Genomic DNA, 18,625 nt, shown 5'->3' on the forward strand with positions numbered 1-18,625 from the left:
GACATTGCTTACAACTTTGTATTGTTTTGGTTTGTTGCTATTACAACATTCACCCCAAAATGTTTAAAGGGAAGAATGTGGAACCATGTTACTGCCAGGAAGTTGTAGAAAGAGAAGTTCATGGAGTTTGGCCTCTAAAATGGAAACCCTGTGCTGGATTTGTGTCAGAGATGGGAAACCGTACCACAGCGCGTTTCTAGAACATCTGCTCCAGGAGCCTGACCTATTTCCGTGTCAAACACACAGCGAGCTTCCTGTCCGACTGCACTAGACAGGAAGTCATAAAGCAGGAAAACTTCCTGTATTGTTGCCAATATAAGCCTGTGTGGACAGTCTTTTGGTACAGTGGTGGTAAAATCACACACAACATAATGAAGTATTTCAGCAGTTTTATTTAGATGGAGACGCTACTGAACAAACATTATTGAAGATAATGACCCCATCTGCTCCATGAAGTATGTTTAAAATGTCCAAGCCCTACATCAATGGGTTTAATTTACATTAAAAACAAACACACCTGTAGCATTTGATGTATCTCTTCTCCAGTGTCCGGCAGCCTGTGTGTTTCTACTGCAGCCTGTGTGTTTCTACTGCAGCCTGTGTGTTTCTACTGCAGCCTGAGTGTTTCTACTGCAGCCTGAGTGTTTCTACTGCAGCCTGTGTGTTTCTACTGCAGCCTGTGTGTTTCTACTGCAGCCTGAGTGTTTCTACTGCAGCCTGTGTGTTTCTACTGCAGCCTGTGTGTTTTCCTGACTGTGACGTGTTTGTGACAAGGGGACTTTTTGGGCCAACTCCAAACCACGCCGGAGCACACTGGATAGTCCTGTTCTTGGTTTTACTTCAAAATTCGCACGCACACACAAACACACACATATGAACCAGATGGAGAACTGTCACCAAGCCCCAGCAGCCTGCACAAACCCACCTGTTGTCTTTACCAGACCCTTTCTCGTCCATTTCTCACGATCTATCATTGCAGCGCTCTCTTTCTTTCTCTCTCCCTCCTACTGTTTTTGCATGATAACGACATTTGAATCCCAACAGCGTTAGACACATTCAAATAAAACCATAAAATAGATAAATTAAAGTAACTGATGACTTTTAAATGAGTAGTGAATCGAACTGAGTGTCACTAACGAGATTTCAAGCATAACTTTAGCAAAGGGGAGGAGGGAACGTTTTATACATTGTCTACTCATATATTGTCTACTGAAAGAAGTGTATGTGTGTTTCTATCTCGTTTTAGTCACAGCAATCTTCATCTCATGGCACCCATGATTTCAGATGCCCTCTCTTTTCAATTTCCAAGGTTTGATCCGAAAGTTGACATTTTGAAAGTGTAATCCTATAATCCTTTCTTTGATATTTTATATTGTGAGGTAACTTGCCAACTGCAATTTAAAATCTTGGATTGAATGGGACTGCAGCTTGTTATGAGTATGTCTTATGTCTCTCCAGAAATATTTATATTGATCTTAACTACATGTTAATTATGATGGCAGATTCTGAGTGGGAGGCTTTACTCTTTGCTTTTTATTTTATAGAATGTTGGTCAGCCTGATGAAAGTAATACCAGAATCCAACTGCCCTTTTCCACATTTAAATGTGCGTAGAGATTCACATCAGCCTCTCTCCTCTCCAGGTTCATGACATCACAGTCTGTCCCTATTCTTGTCTGAACTCGATGTCCTCTACCTTGCTTCGGCACAGACCCAACCCCCCTCCCCCTCCCCATCTCTCTGGCAGGATTTACTGGGGACAGATCACAAGCCACCAATGCTACAATGACCGGACAGGGGCACTGCTACCACAACTCCACGATACAGACCAGATGGCAGTGGGATCCTAAAACCCATCCACCCTTTTCTTTCTTCCTAGTGGTGCATCTTCATTTCATAATGTTTCCCCTCCTACTTGCCTGTCTCTTTCTCAATGAAAAGCTATTCATTTGCAGCCCAGCTCAGTGTCCCACTAACTGTCCTGTCAGGAGTGAAAACCAGACCTCTAATGCAGGCAAGTTTCTTTAACAGATCTGTCATTAGTGCTAAGCTATGCAAACTAAACAGAAAGAATAGGACTTTATATATCTATAATAAGGAACTGTCCCAGAAATTTCAGGTAGAACCCTTTTTAGGTCAGACAGAACTATTTAAGGTTTCAAAACTAAATTGAAATTGTAACCTTTAGTATTCCAACTGCCAGAAACCAGATATAAGAAAGCGGTGGGGAAAAGCTGTTAATAGGTGACAGAGGGTGAAAACGGCTGCTTATTCACATGGAGTGCAAAAAACGGGTTGAACGGAGCGAAAGAGAAGATACATGCAGTGGCTTTCTTACAGTCCTCAGGCGTGGGGGCACCACCTCCGATATTCTAAAGGTGACGACACGTGTCTTTTCCATCCGCTCCGCTCTCCCTATTCATGCACGGGACACTGAGAGGATGGCATCTGTGTGGATCCCCTGCAGGTGCTCCACAGGTGTCGGCGCTCATGCCTACTCATCCTCCGCGGAGGTTCGGAGCACAACATCCACTGAGATCGAGTTACTCAGCCATCTGTGAGGGGAGAAGGCGAAGACGGTATCAAAATGCTGCCGGTTTTCGGACGGGGGAAGAGAAAGAAAGGAGCAGGGAGGGAGGGTGATTAAGATGTGAGGCAGGTTTATCCTACCCAGTAAAACGGATTGAAGTGAGTTGAGAGAGGTGGGGTGGGGTGTATGTGTGTGGAGGGGGATGGTGGGGGCAGGGGGTTGAAAGGGAGTGCCATTTGTAAGGCACTTGCAGTGGGTCATAAACTAGTAAGTTGAGTGATTAACTGTATTGGCCACTAGCCACTGTTGAGTGGGAATGATGTTATCAATAATGATTACTAATCACCTTCATGAGCTTTGAACATAACAGTTCTGTTATCTTTGCAATGCCACTTAGCTAACTGCACAGCCTGTGTGTGTCGTTACATGCAAATGCGAGCGCTCTTCTGGCCCATGAAGCTGGGACTGTGTCAGGCACTTTGCTTATCTGAGAGTGTGGCTGTTCTCTCATGTGAATCCATGCTGCCTCACAGACGCCTGCTGTGGAGGGTCATGATTGATATCCACCCAGGGAGAAGTCTCCGTGTCACTCACAAAAGAAAACAACACGTCTTTGTTCTTCAACTGTTTTTTCTTTTTTTTTCTTTGACAGTTGTTTTTTTTCTTTTTTTCAAGCAACAAAGGTGAGGTTGTCTACATCACAGGCTAATAAAAATCCCTATTTTCCATTCCGGATCATCCTTGTCAAAAGGAAAGAAAGCTAAAGATGAAGGACATGTCACCCAGTCCCTTTTGAAAAACATCACAAACCCACTATCAATGCAGAGGAGCACAATAGCGCAACTTCAGTTCTGCCAAGGATACATATTCTGTTCAATCCCTAGTCTGGTTAAAACCTGTTTAGACTGAGCTCTTTCTTAAATCAACTTCATTCATTATACGTCATTGTCAACATACATTTTCATATTAACACAACAGTTCTATAAACAAGGTAGCTATTATAGCCAACGTAAAGAGGACACTCTTGCCTCTTAGTCACTTCTTCTTAGTAGACTTGAAGAGAGACTTTGCTCACAGATCCTTGTTTGTAAGGTGCTTTTATATCATGTTGAATGTTTTTCTGTCTATATGCATGTTTTCTTATAACATACATTATCTACAAACTTTGGTTTAGGAGTCAACTTGAGCAAAACATTTTTATATAAATTGGGTTGACGCAAATGACCGATATCTCCAGATTTTACTGATGAAGACTCATTTTGTCGCAACATTTTCCCTAAGTATCTGGTCACATTACAGGTATTCACTGTGTGTTAGGGCGTCTGTGTCCACTTCTGCCTTCGGTTAAACGTCAAGCCAGGCTATGAACCTGAAGTGGAACACACCCGACACAGTGAGGCCGAAGACCGGGCTGTGTTTTCACTACTGCATGAGCCACCATTAAGGGTAATAAGTCAGACCAAAGATCCCAATCAGCTTGTCATAAAGCTGCTTTGTTTCCCTCTGGCCCCTAGTCATGTGACACGGGTGAGAAAGTGCATGAAGCGATCCTGGCGGGCAGACAGACAGGAACATAGAAAAGCGCCTTAGTAGGCTAATGTAGTAATATGTGATAGTTTTCCTTCTGGGGGTAGGCGGCTTCCTCCATGTAATTATGAATCAACATGTCATTTCGAAATGTGTAAAAAGTGACACAGACTATGAGGCAAGACGAGTCCCTAACAAGCTGCTAAAGAAATACAAGACAGCAGACAGGGTGACAACAGCTTTTAGAACCAGACATCAAAACTCTGTTTTTTTTCTTTTTTTTTTAGACCTGTATTGTCTGAAAGAATCACAGCGTAGTTATAGTATCAGTTGTCTGGTATTTTCTGTAGTTTTCCTTTCCTTGTGTTTTGGCACTGGGAGCCCAGAGATAGTCCTCCATTTTGGGGCAAAGCAAACAGCACCAACCCCATAAAGCCGGGACCATTGATCAAGTCATTTCATGAGACATAATCATCATTAACAAAACCTCAACTAAGTACCTTTACAGATTTGTACAGCCGCATGGGGGAAAAATAGACAAGCTATATTCTGCACGGATAGCCCTAATAGTGATAGGGAGGACAGGGGCAGACAGACACATACAAGCAGACAGGCACTTTAGTGCTTATGCATAGCAGAAGAGTATAACATCAGAAAAAAAGAAAAGACAATTCTAAACAAAGTTGGGAGCCCTGTGACAACATATTGCAAACGTTCTCAAAGCTAGCGCTGCATTTGCTCCTGTTGAGTAACGTTACTATGGCTTTCTGTCTGTAAAGTATATTAACCATGTCTGTTAGTGACTCAACACAGTGAGGATTAGCAACTCAGGACATGCAAATGATTTGAGTTTATGGAGCTAATGGTTCAGATGCTAATTGGATTGGCTGGGATCTGTCATGGGTCTTTCTCTGAGCTGCGGTTAGCAGTGCGGATGATTTGCCTATACAAGCACAATGTTAATCTGAATTAACACAATGCTTACACTAATAACACCTTACTTTTTCCAGTAATTCCAATGAGAATCTAGCATAGCCTACTAGCACATATACAGTAGCACATGGCAAATTTGACCTAGCCTATGTTAGCAAAATGCTAATCTGACCTATTTTACAGAAATGTCTGTGTAGGCCCTACTTGCCTGCGCCAAAGTAGCATACCGTTGTCACACAGACTTCATCATGAGAGCAAGTTGGAAACCTATATAGATGTGGGCAGAGAACTTTATGCAAGTGAGGGGGAAAACGTGGGGGATACATTTCTTTCATGAAAAAACAACAAACGACAACAAAAGAACGTCACATTAAACTGACAAAAACGAAGCTAAATCTCTAAGTCAATGCAGCAGATAGCTAACTCACCTTATGTTCATCGTTACCACTCAACTTTATCACCAATAATACGGCAGGCCTATGCAAGTACCAGTCCTTTCTTTTTTGAGATAACATCTGGTGGAACAGTTTTACTTAAAAAATGCACACCAAAAACCAAAGCTTCTTCAATTTCATTAATCAATGCCAAGTTCTTTGTCAAATGGCTACAATCAAAAACATAAAGGAGGCACTTGAGCAGACATACTTGTATATGTTTCATTATCATTCTCTATATTTTTGTCTAAGTACATTGATTGGATAATTGGGTGTCATTTGAGAATCTAATTTGAGAGTTTGAGAAAATGTGATTGGCTCCTGGTCAGGCGTCGAATCATGATACTCCTTTCTGATTGGTTTTCAAGTGCTCTCGTCTTGCGATAAGAACCGCCAAAAGTCTTTAGCATATACATCCCTATTGGTTGTTACAACCAATAAAGTAAGAGCGAAAAATAAAGATATGTCATTTCAAAGTGCTTTTGGGGCGTGTCTAGTCGGCTTCCTCCCTCGATCCAATTGGCTTGTCACTTAAGGATGTGGAGGAGCTCATAGGGATCGCAATGACTCCCAGCATTTCCCATGATTCCACGGACATCAGCATTCTGAAAAAAAGAAAGGAAATGGTAGGGTGGAACATTGAGTTAAAAAGAGAACAGGATATGGAGGACCAAATATGAATGACATTTATCAACTCACTAACACACGTATCAGTACTGTTATTATGATCAAATGTAGAATATCAATGTGCGCTTATCATCCACCAAACATTGTGACCATAACGCAAATATACAGTGAAGCCCAACAGAGGTGGCAATGGAAAACAGATAATGAGAGAGAGAGACAAAGAGAGGGGTGGGGAGAGAGGGAGGGGTGGGGAGGGAGCGAGGGGTGGGGAGGGAGAGAGGGAGGGGAGAGAGGGGGAGGGAGCGGGGTGAGGAGAAAGGGGTGGGGTGGGGAGAGAGGGAGGGGTAAACAAGTTGGAGTGTCGTTTCAGGGAGGGTTTCCAGTGCTTCACAGATCCCTTCATGCAACAGTGAAACTGGGTTATTAGGTAGAAAAAGGTCATAATGTGCAGCGTTGTAGAGCTTCACTCACAACACATGTCATTGTTTTGGAACTAGCTGTACATTTGATAAAAGAGGAAAGGGTCGCCATGACAAACCAGGATATTTAGGCTACACGGAAGCAGGGGGGGGGGGGTGAGGAGGGGGCAGCAAACTGCAGTACAGTTCCAACTCTACACCCCCACCCTAGCATTACATTAAAAACTCAATATAAATGGGGAAAGTCCTTTACAGTAAGGTGTGGCCAGTGTGTCTACTTGCCTTGCGGGTCTAGTAACACCTGGTTCACACGATTGCGTATTTGTACTGACTGACCTGTCAGTGCTAATCGATCCTTAAGTACAACAGGCGTTTGACTGTACTTTTTCAAAATGGCCACGGGTGGGTTTTACAGCGCCGAAATACGGACGTCAAAGTAAAACCTCCAAAATGTTTCGGCTTACGAAGTCTGGAATCCTGACTACCATCTTTGGAGCACACACCCACCTGGTGCAGACAGTCCCATGAAAATACACAATAGGGTAAACCAGGCGTATGACAGAGGGTGAGGGGTTACAGGGATGCTGTGTTCAACAGGTAGAGAGGCCTGCTTAAGGGGCGGGGCTTAGGAGGCAGACATGCCATAGCTTACTGGCACCCTGACACATCAATTCCCCACAAGTGCCCTTTAATTTGGATTCCATTCATGAGCACTTAGCGAAAACCCTATTTTACCAGAAAGAAAGAAAAAAAAAGAAGAAAAAAAAGTACACGTCTCCAAAAATGAACAGTTTAATAAAAGGACCGGGTTCGGTATCAAACTACCATAACTCAACCCCAAACTGAGTGAGTGAAAGTGCTCCTAATGTTCCCTTCCCTTCATATTCCCCACACAAATACTTTCCTTGGCCTAGCTCTCTAATCGTCTCCAAAGGAAATGCACTCCTCTATATTTACTGGCCCCCCCTCCCCCCAACCCACCCTTCTTCCTGGTGCAGTGCTATATTTAGCCCCCCCACCCCACCCCACCCCCCCACCTCACCCCAAAAACACAGACGTTTCCCTGCCAAGCCAGAGCAGCCAGTTCCAAACAGCCCCAACAATCAGGCTAACGGACCAAAAACAGACAAGAGGAGACATTCAGGACATGCATAGGTGCACACACACACACACACACACACAGGACCACAGACACACACGCACAAAGAAAACAGGACCACACAGGCACACACACATCTGAGGAGACACACCAAACGTGTCTGTTATGGATGATGCACATGCTTGATGGCCTTAGTGCAGCTAACCAAAACCCCGACACAGATCGTGACGAGTCTCATGGCCAGCACAAGATGGAAGTTGGTGGGTGCTTCCTCTATCAGGATTATATGTCCCGTTCTGTACACAGTCACACGCACCAACGCACAGCAGGGGCAGTCATATATGACCAGACAGGAAATGCTTTCTTTCCTAACTACTGTAATCAGATATCCCTCTCTTTCTCCCTCTCCCCCCCGCGGCCACTCGTCTATTGATCTCATTCGTTTCCTCGCTCCGTCCCTCCAGACGTGGGCTAATCGATGTCATAATGGGGGGAATCAGTGTGCGTGCGGCTTGTGTGTCCTGTCTCGCTCCCCCAGGCTTTTGTTCCAAGTCAGAGGGCAGGCAGGGATATCTGTCCTGGTCCAGCCAATCAACTTGTCCTCCCCGTGGTCGTCTTTCGTCTGGTCTGGTCTGTGAGGGCTCACTGGAGGGGTTCATTAAGGCCAAAGCTCCTGTTCTCACATCCACACACGGCTCATGTTCACCAAGGCAACGTTGCCTGCTCGCTTTCCTTCTTGCTTTCTGTCTGCGTGTGTTGGCTAAGAGGTACAGCTGTGTGTGTGTGTGTGTGTCAGAGAGACTGTGTTGGTGTATGCACGCTGTAACACACCTTCTATCCTTTGACCTCTTGCACTGTCAATCACCCTCACGCCCCTGAAGACAGCGAGCTACGAGTCATGCAACATTCTGTTGATGCAGGTGTGTACACATGTGCGCGTGTGTGTGCGTGCATGTACAAAATGTAAGTACAAACAGTATATGCAGTATGGGATTTTGACCCTGGCACATCAAGATACACACTGCTCTAGAGACAGACATGGACAGCAAACACAGTCAGACAAAAATGTGGACAAAAAATGGACACACACACAGGGCCGTGCAATCACATACAGACACACACACTTCAGGGGCCCATAGCACAAGAGGTGTTATGAAAGCCCCTGTGGGAGAGAGGGGAACAGAGCAAAGGGCAGAGCGAGGAGGGGGAGGCAGAAAGAGAGAGAGAGAGCGAGAGAGAGGGAGGGAAGATAAGGAGAAAGTGAGAAGAGAAGAGACAGGGAAAGAGAAAAGATAGAGACGGAGAGAGAGAGAGAGAGAGAGAGAGAGAGAGAGAGAGAGAGAGAGGGAGTGTTTGACAGCTGAGAGATAAAGACAGTGAATCAGGTAAAACCAGGGAGGCCTCCAAAGATTCCCGCTCTGTGTGTGTGTGTGTGTGTGTGTGTGTGTGTGGGAGTGTTCCAGAACACGGCTCAGATGGAATGTGTGGGTCCGAGGGAATGCCCCATGTGAGAGGCATCTGTTGTTTTTGTTGGTTTGATAGATAGATACTAAAGTGTGTGTGTGTGTGCTCAGAAGTACGCACGCACAGGAATGAAGGTGTTGGTCCATAGACTCTGAGAGCAAGCATGTGATATCTGCCTTTGAATCCTGATCTCTGTCAGACATCCTGTCCCATACTTCCAGACTGGGAGAGGCAGTGTGAGGACATGATAGTGGCCAAAACACACACGCATGCCAAGTGCATTAGACGCTAATGACTAATTATAGTGAAGATTATGCTAACTAATGATATACCCCAGAGCGACCTTCACGTCACCATTTCCAGACTCAGCCAGACGTCCCCCCCCTCTCCCTCCCTGTGGTCTCCCGTCACTCGACCAGTCGGGTCACTTTCTACCAAGGCTTTCACAGAAACGTCTAGAACAAACACACTGTGCTGAAACGGTTTATCACATTAAGTGTGGCTTCCTGGGACAAGCTCTTCATCGAAACCTGCAGCTTCTTTGCTCAAATGCAGACGTATACAAAACGGAGGGAATGACAGGTAACTGTGCCACACAGTGTATTCAGCTGTTTCGTAAGTCAGGTTAGGATCTTGAAGCATTCTCATCTCGAAGAACCATTGGTGTGTTTTGCCACGAGGCAGGAGGTGCCTGTCTGAATATCGTCGGGGAGGATCTTCAGCCGAGATGGGAGTCGGGGCCGGGTGGTCAATGTTGAAGCATTCATTTGGAAATCTCGTCCCATGGCACTGGGTAGAATTCAACGTCTCTTGGATTGCTGTCTTCTCCCAGTGTGTGTGTGTGTGTGTGTGTGTGTGTCCTTGTGGCGCATCCTTCCAGCAGGCTCTGCTACAATCTCAGGAATATTGTGCAATTCTTAACAGAAGCCGAAGGGGGTGTCATGTCTTGTCTCGCTCCCCCCACTACACATTTCTCTCGTTTTGAGTTACAGAGTGTAACCGTAGCGGTATAATTCAGAGCACTGTGGTTCTGTGAAACTAGGTACCATGAGAGGAAAGTGTGTGTGTATGTGTGTGGGTGAGTGTGTGTGTGTGTGTATGTGGGTGGGTGTATGTGTGTGAGTGTATGTGGGTGTGTGTGGGTGAGTGTGTGGGTGTGTGTGTGTGTGCGGTTGGAGGACAGCCAGGCTGGCCCAACGTGGCACCGCAAATATTTATCTATGAACTGGTGGAATTCAGAGTCGTCCAATAGGGGGCCGGGGGCTAAACTTTCTTCTCCACACCCCCCCAAAAGAGAGAGGAACCCCCCGCCCCCCCAACAAAGATTCCCCTCTTTCTACATATGTCCCTGCTCCCATCTTCTCCCCCCTCCCCCCCTTCATCCCTCCGTCTGTATTTACGTCGGTTCGAGGATTTGTGACTTTCGTTCCCTCTCCCAGTCGTCATTAAACCTCTCTGGAGGTTATGTGGTGAGGATGCATGTGTGCCGCCAGGCTGACCGCCCCAGTCTGAACAGCAGAGGCCTGAAACGAGAGGGAACACGAGGCCTGTTGTGTGTACGTGTGGTTGTGTGTGCGTGTGGTTGTGTGTGCGTGTGGTTGTGTAGGCGTGTGTGTGTTGAAGGGTCATGTATCACTGCTGGACAGCCGGGTAACAGTAGCTGTAACTGGTCAAGGCTGGTCATAAAGCATGTCATTCTACCGATGCTGTTTTTAACCGTGCTCGGTGGAAATGTTCTAACACCTGACACACATGAAAGCACACACACACACACACACACACACACACACACACACACACACACACACACACACACACACACACACACACACACACACACACAGTGAGAAGCAGCATCATACAAATCTCTACTGACCTGAAAAGGGCTTCTACATCTTGAACATCGACGCCCAACACACATGCAGAAGGTAGGCCCACGAGCCAACACAAACACACGTGTATTCAGTCTACGCAAACTGGCAAACACAAACAGCCTCATGCATATTAATGCATCACGTGTATGCCTAGGTGTACACACACACACACACACACACAGCGGCGAGGTGACGCACACAGATTGGTCTCCCTAACAGGCGCTTGCCTGTTGGTATCATTCATATTCAGTTGTGTTCTAAAAGCCTGTCCTCCCCCTCAAAACTGACTTTGCAATGGAAATGCACACACACACGTCCATAGACACCCAAGCAAGCCCCTTTAGTAGGCGCACACGCACTGCTGATAAACATGAGCTACGTGAACAACTAATGGCCAGAGACGGGGGGGGGGGGGGGGGGGGGGAAATAAAGCGGTAGCAAGAGGAGAGAAGGGAGCATGTGCACCTGACCTCCATCCTCCCTCGCTCCACTCTGGAACGCAAACGCCTTACCCCCCCCCCCCCCCCCACCCTCCCGCCGCATGAGTGCGATGAGGACGGTGTGCTTTTCATGTCCTTCCCACAAGGGACACAGGGGCTTTTTATAAACGCTAATGCACAGGAGATTAGGTCCTGCGGGGGGGGGGGGGGGGGGGGGGGGGTAGCGTGCGTGCGGCTGTTTGTGCGCGTTTGGCCGCGGCGCTCGTCTAGCCGGGGGTTGGAACATTGTGCGTAATGATGGTGATTACCAGCGGGCAGCACATGGTGTCGGGACACCTGAGTGGAGAGCAACAGGTCCTCAGCCAAGGCGCTTGGTTTGATTGGACTCGGTTTTGCCGTGACATCAGAGGCTTGGCTGCAGGTAACGTAGCTGTGCACCAGCTACGGTCGGAATATATCTATTTTTCGAGCGGTTTGGCTTCTGTTTTTTGTCGCAAACGCACATTGGGACAGAGACACACACACACACAACCAAATATTACCTGTTTCTCATCTACCATGGCACTTTTCTGCTGTGTGAAAATGCGACGCTACCATGGCTAGCTGCATACACACAAGCTCGCTCGAGCTCTTTGTGGCTGCGGAAAGCCGCGGGTGACGTCGCAGAGAGAGGGAACATAAAGGTTAATGACCATTCTGAACCCAATAATGGCGCAGAGAGTAAACACGTGTCTTCGTTCCACTGTGACATGTTACATAAGTCTGTCCACATCACACAGTGTTCTCTTCCCTCTACAAGATTTAACCAGCCAGGCCTCAGGGAGAACCACTGTGTGTGTGTGTGTGTGCGTGTGTGCGTGTGTGTGTGAGCAAGAGAGAGAGTGTGTTTAGTGAGGGTGTAAGTAAAGCATGTGGTGGGCTGGACTAGCATGAACGTGCGCACATGCAGACACACATCTTTAATCCTGTATGTCTGATCTCTGGAGTCGTTTAAAAAATATATATGTTACTGCACGTATTGTGGTCTGGTATTCTGGGCATCCTTCATGTACAGACAGCGCCGGCCTCAAAGATGGACTGGACTGCCTCGGATTTGTCTGAGACAGTCTGAGGAGAACTTTTATCACCCTGCAAACTTCCCTCCATCCAGCCATAATTCCGCTGTCCCCCCCCCCCCCCCCCCCCCCCCCCCCCCCCCCCCCCGACTGCTGTCCCCCGAACTCTGCCTAGGCACCCACCTCAACTTGACCCATCCACCCACCTGCGCATACACACACACACTATTGACCCCCCCCCCCTTCGCCCCCCTGGCCCCATGTGAGAACCGGCTCATTAGCAGACGCTAATCAGCTTAGTGGTCTCGAACGCCCCAACGGCACTAAGCTCTTTATGGGCAAACCCCGTTTGAGCGGCTAAGAGCGCAGTGTTCCTGTGTCCACATGGATGACACAGGGACACAGGGCTGGGGGGGGCCGGGGGGGGGATGCTGGTCAAGGTTACCAAACACTGGAGCGACCGACTGAGACACGGGAGATGAAGAGAGGGCGAGAGAGACCGACAACCAACGGAGATAAGGGGAGAGGGAGGCAGACGGACAAAACACATTTAAAAAAGGGAGGCAGGAGAGCTCGACAGATGGAGGGAGAGAAAGCGAGAGAGAGACAGAGAGAAAGGGGGGAGAACGTGCGTGTGAGAACGACTGCAGATGGACAGCGCCAGGGTAAAAAAAGGTGACAAAGAACGCGCAAGACATTGTGGCCGAGAAAAGAGCGCGCGCGACAGAGAATGATGGGGGGGGGGGGCAAAGAAAGAAGGAAAAGGAGACCAAGTGAGCCGGGGGGGGGGGGGGAATCCTCAGTCATCCTAGCACGCATTTGGCCGCGGCTCTCGTGCACCCGGTGACCTGGGTGTGAGGGACAGACCGAGAGCAGCCCTGGAGACTGCATACATACCATACCTCCACACAATCACTGCTCTGTACCATTGGAATACGGATCCACAAGCCCCTGGAACCCTGCCACTGCCTGCAGGGTACACACACACACACACACACACACATAAGCGCACACACACACACACAAATGCGTTCCGACGCTATTCCACAACAAACACACAGTCCTTCTACTCACTCCCATACACACAGAAAGACACACACACACACGCACACAAACAGTAGTAGTCGCCGCACACATTGAAAGCAAACATGCAGCGGAAGTTAAAAGCTCTTTAATCCGTGGAACATGATGAGGGAGGAGGGCGAAAGGAGCGAGAGGGACGACGTGAAGGAGAAGAGGAAGGAGAGAGAAAGACAGAGAGAAAGAGGAGGAAGGAGAGAAGGTGGGGGAGAGAGAAAGAGAGAGGGGGAGAGAGAAAGAGAGGGGGAAAGAAAGACAAGCGTAGCCAAAAAAGCACTCCGGCCCCGCGGCAGACTGAGGGCTTGGTGAGAGGCTTTTGGCCTATCCCTTCTTCCGGCGATGTGATTGGTTTAGAGACCAGTCTGATCCTTTCCAATTGAGGTGGCAGTATTCCTGACGTGTGTGTGTGTGTTACCGAGTGTGTGTATAATAAACAACAAGTTGTATAAGCAATCCAATAATACTAATAAAGAGCTTGGATTTGAGACTGAAAACAAATACACGCACACACACACCACAGACACACACACATTGATACAAAAGCACAGAGCACAATCAAGAGGAAATGAGGCTGTTTAAACGACTGGCAAAGACACACTGGCAGAACACACATGCAAACACGCACAAGTCCGGCGCCTCATTGACTGGTCTGGTTGCCAAGCGGACCTGTTCTCTTAGTGCTGTGTGTGTGTGTGTGTGTGTGCGCCAGTGCATTTAAATAAGACAGTGAGCAGTTAAATCATGACTTGCCTACAGAGTCATTGGCTGGGGCTGCTTCTCCAACCACGTTACCATTCTGTGAGGCTGGGTGTCCTCCTGCCCCCACCTCTCATGTGCTCAAATCTGGAGTTGCTCGACAGGGTCTCACCTTGATGGCTCTCACACCCCAGTCAACATGTGGTCTGATTGGTTGTTCTTGTGTACCAAAGGAATTGTGAAGCATTGTTCTGTGGATTCTTCATCTCCTGAGACCTTCTCCTCAGCTCTGACTTGTCCTTGTACTCATTTTCTTTGCTCACCTCTTGCTGTCTCTCTGATTTACAATAGTCATGGTAGCGTAGGTAAGAGTTAACCTTCATTTAGGAACATGTTTGACTTGTAATGGATTTTAATTCATTTGCAATGTTATTACATTAAAAAAAAAATCATTAAAAATTTCATTTTAACCTTACTTTGACCATTCTTGCTCTAATTTAACCCATAGAGTCGAATAACTGTAATTACATTGGTATTGGTATTATTTGGTTCATGCTAATAAACTGTTCAGTTTCCCATGTTCCTTTAAACAACAGGGGAATTAGTTGTAGTTGTTTGGCCAATATTTAACCCCCTACAATTCTCTGAACTACACACATACAAACCACACCGTCCATAAACACGGGGGACAGTGAAGTTCCTGTTCAATAGAGGGGGAACCTGATAGGGGAGCAGGGAGGAGGGAGTGGGGGGTATACAGGACATGTGCCTGCAGACCCTGAAACGAGACCCGTGTAGAAGACTTACTGGAATTACCACACGATTACTTACTGAAGCGTGAACAGACACTGGACACAAACACATGTAAACTGAGCACACACACTTGCATAGTCATGGGTAGTAGTTGACATATTTGAACAAACACACAACACGCTAATGCAAGCGCACACACACACACGCACACACACTGTCTGACCCCTCCACCCCAAAACCACCTGACGTGCCGGATCCCACGAGTTAAGAGGAATGAGGTTCATCAGGTAATGGAACCGCTGACTGAAGTTCAACCCCTATCTCACACAGTAGCAGAGTGTGTGTGTGTGTGTGTGTGTGTGTGTGTGTGTGTGTGTGTGTGTGTGAGTGTGTGTGTGGGTGGGTTGAGGGAGGAACAGAACAGAGAAGTAAGGGAGAGGTTGATTAGAGCTTGGGGGTGATCGTAAAAGAGAAGAGCATGACACAGGGAGGAAGAGAAGGACAGCAGGAGAGAGAGGGGAATGACAAAAGAAGAGAACGTTCCGGTGGTGCACATGACGACAACATGGAACAAAGGCGACACATAGATAAAGACAGGCGACAGAAAGATGGAGAGATACAGGGATAGAGGGATGTAGAAAGAGAGTGAAAAAGAAAAGAATGAGTAAACGCAATGGAGTATAGGAAAAAAAGCGAGACTCTTTCATTAGCGTTGCTAATCTGCGAGGCCAATTTAGCGGAAATAGAAATGTGTCCTAGGGTTAGTTAATTGAAAAGGTTCAATTACAAAACAAACAGAACACACTTCCTCCCTCTGGCAAAATTCTAGTTAACCCCCCCCTCCCCCATCCTCTCTCAATATTAGTCTCTCCATATACAGCCTTTTTTTCTCGGTTCTAAGAGGTGTGTGTTCACTGTAACCATGTTTGACTGTCAACAACAGACAATGAAAAGGCTTTTGAAGTCGATCGAAACGAGAGTGGCTGGCAGCGGTCGATATACTGTAACCAGCCAACGACCAAGCCAAGAACATGGGCTGAGGGCGGAGATCGGAAAGGTTTCCACACCAACACAGATACGGAGTAGCCAAGAGGAGACTGAATGAAGAGAGTGGAATAAGGGCTCAGTACCTCGATGAGACGATTCTTTCACTCTCTCCCACTCCCTCTCCAGCCTTCTCTCCTCTCTCTCTCAGGATTAGGCCTCCATTCATCCTGGACAGTACCAAATCCTCCCCATTTCCTCTCCTCTCTCACTGTAGTCAATGGGAGATTAGGTGATGTGAGGGCCAACCGTGCGGACACTGGCTGATGTCATATGAACGTACGAGTACACACACAAGTGAACAGCTGATCAGGTTGATTTAAAAGAACTTCCCTCCCTCCCCACGCACAGTTTCAGTTTCAAGTTGATTGCCATTTCTAACTGGTAAAGGTACATAGGAACTTTTCAGTCCAGATCTTATCAATTACCTACCTTATCTAAATCTCAAATAATCTAAACCTGTAATACAAATTCCAAACCTTTATCAGCTACTATACTTTGACAATAATATCAACAACGATTTGACTTGAATAATATGGAATAATTCACCCAACTACTGAGATTAACATAAAGTTTAAACTAAGAATAACAGCGGAGAATAACCGACGCAGAACAAATGCACGCACACACCAAGTAGCATCCTCCTCCAGGTGACTCTCCCTGCTGGCCTGAAGATGACCTCTTACCGATACACATCAAACACTCACACACCCAAACAGGCTTCACACACACACACACACACACATCCCTCTGCCCCCCTCATGCCAAACTAAGCATGACTAGGGCTGAGCCCAGTCAGCAGAACTTTGTGGAACTGCAGCTCTCACCATCAGGGTGACAATATGGGCCAGTCTAGTCTGGAACATAGGGGACATTAGCCACCACTAGGCACACACAGATGCTTACACTACTAAACACTATGGAGAGAGACTGTTAGAGGTGTGTCTGTGTGTCTGTGTGTGTCTGTGTTTGTGTGTGTGTGTCTGTGTGTGTGTGTCTGTGCGTCTGTGTGTGTCTGTGTGTGTTTTCTGGCCCAGGGAACTAGCTGGCGTTGATGCGATGTGATCAGAAACAAAAGCACCCATGCAAGCAGAAAAACTGCTCCACAGGAGGCCGGCAGTTGTTGTGTGTCATCGATGTGTCAACTGCTGTTACCTGTGGTCCCTTATAACAAGTCTGTGTGTGTGCGCGCGCGTGTGAACACACAGGTGTGGACATCTAAAAACGGCCAACTGTCTAGGTTGGAGGACTTCGCTAGTGCCCCCCCCCCCACACACACACACACTCCTTTAGCCTTCGACGCTCAGGAAAAACCCAAACACTGTTACGCTCGTCACTTTGCTGTGTACCGGGGGGAGCCCACGCAAACCATGGGGTCGCTTTATCCACACGCCACCCCCTGGGCTGGGCCTAGGCCGTCCTCCAGGCCTACGTGTCTGGGAGACACGTGCCACTACGTCCTGAAGTAAAATGACAAAATAAAACAATAAAAAACAAAAACAACATAAAAAAAATCTCACAGCAAGATAAAACGATTGCATAAGGCTGTAACAACGTAAGGCCTTGGATATTGACTGAATGATAGCAGGGCTGAGTTCCACTAAATGAAGTGGTACTACCGAGAAATGGAAATGAGCTTATCTGCCAGCCAATGATTCGGTGTCCGCCTTCCATGACCTCCTCTGCCAACGCATGCCAGGACAGTCTTATAAACGTTAACTGGATACCCGGAACCATTGATTACAACCTACTCAGCTTCACAATTAAGATCTTTGGCCATGTTCCTGGACGGTGAGATTAGAAATAACCCCAAACAGGTCGACAAGGCAGAGTGTCTGTAGCCAAGTGTGTTTGTTAACGGTGGGGATTAAAAAACAGCATAAGTCGCCCTGGTCTGGTTTAGTCTGTGGACTCTCTGGTGTAATCCATGGCGATGCCGGTTTACCGTCGGCTTACGTAAAAACACACTCATTGAACGGAAGTACACCGGAAATTGTACCGGGCTTGCTAACTTTGTATGTGTGTTAGTACCAATGTGTGTGTTTGTGTGAGAACGTCAGCAATGTTCACATGTAGTCATTTAGCAGCCGCTCTTATCCAGAGCGACTTACAGTAAGTACAGGGACTTTCAGGTACAGGGCAAGTAGGGTGAAGTGCCTTGCCCAAGGACACAATATAATTTTGACACGGCCGAGAATCGAACCGGCAACCTTCTGATTACTAGCCCGACTCCTTAACCGCTCAGCCATTTGACCCTTAAATGATTAAAAAGTGTTTGCACATCCTTCAGGACGTCTTAATTTACTGTAACTTCCAACAGCAGAGAGAGGGCCGTTCATTCAGGTGAAAAGAGAGAGGGATTAGAGACACATTTAACTGCCACAGCTTACATCATCACTTCACACGGTGAGCAGCCACACCAGGGGGCCAGCTGAAAGGTGTGTGTACGTGTGTGTCTCCTCAAATTGGACGACTGCACCCATTGTTTCCCCCCGTCCGACTCCCAACTGTACCGCGTGTGTGTGTGTGCCCCTGAGCAGCGCCTGTGACCGCTTAAGTACCTCCCCAGGAGCTTCACACGTGGCGTGGGGCTTTAAGGAGGTGAGAGTGTGCCAACTGCATCCAGCAAGCCAGGAAGCAAGCGAGGGTTA

At 47.3% G+C, this 18,625-nt stretch overlaps 1 protein-coding gene across 1 annotated transcript in view; it reads right to left on the bottom strand.

The window, feature by feature from the left end:
* Positions 1 to 372: 372 nt before the first annotated feature.
* The window catches only part of si:ch73-335l21.1 (insulin receptor substrate 1-B), a 34,028-nt gene continuing 15,775 nt past the window's right edge, over positions 373 to 18,625 (bottom strand). The window contains exon 5 of the mRNA XM_047048834.1: positions 373 to 6,028. Coding sequence (XP_046904790.1) covers positions 5,917 to 6,028 — 112 coding nt within the window. The 3' untranslated portion in view covers positions 373 to 5,916. The remainder of the gene's footprint in view (positions 6,029 to 18,625) is intronic.

The sequence above is a fragment of the Hypomesus transpacificus genome, chromosome 25 (genome assembly GCF_021917145.1).
Source record: "Hypomesus transpacificus isolate Combined female chromosome 25, fHypTra1, whole genome shotgun sequence".
Lineage (NCBI taxonomy): Eukaryota > Metazoa > Chordata > Actinopteri > Osmeriformes > Osmeridae > Hypomesus > Hypomesus transpacificus.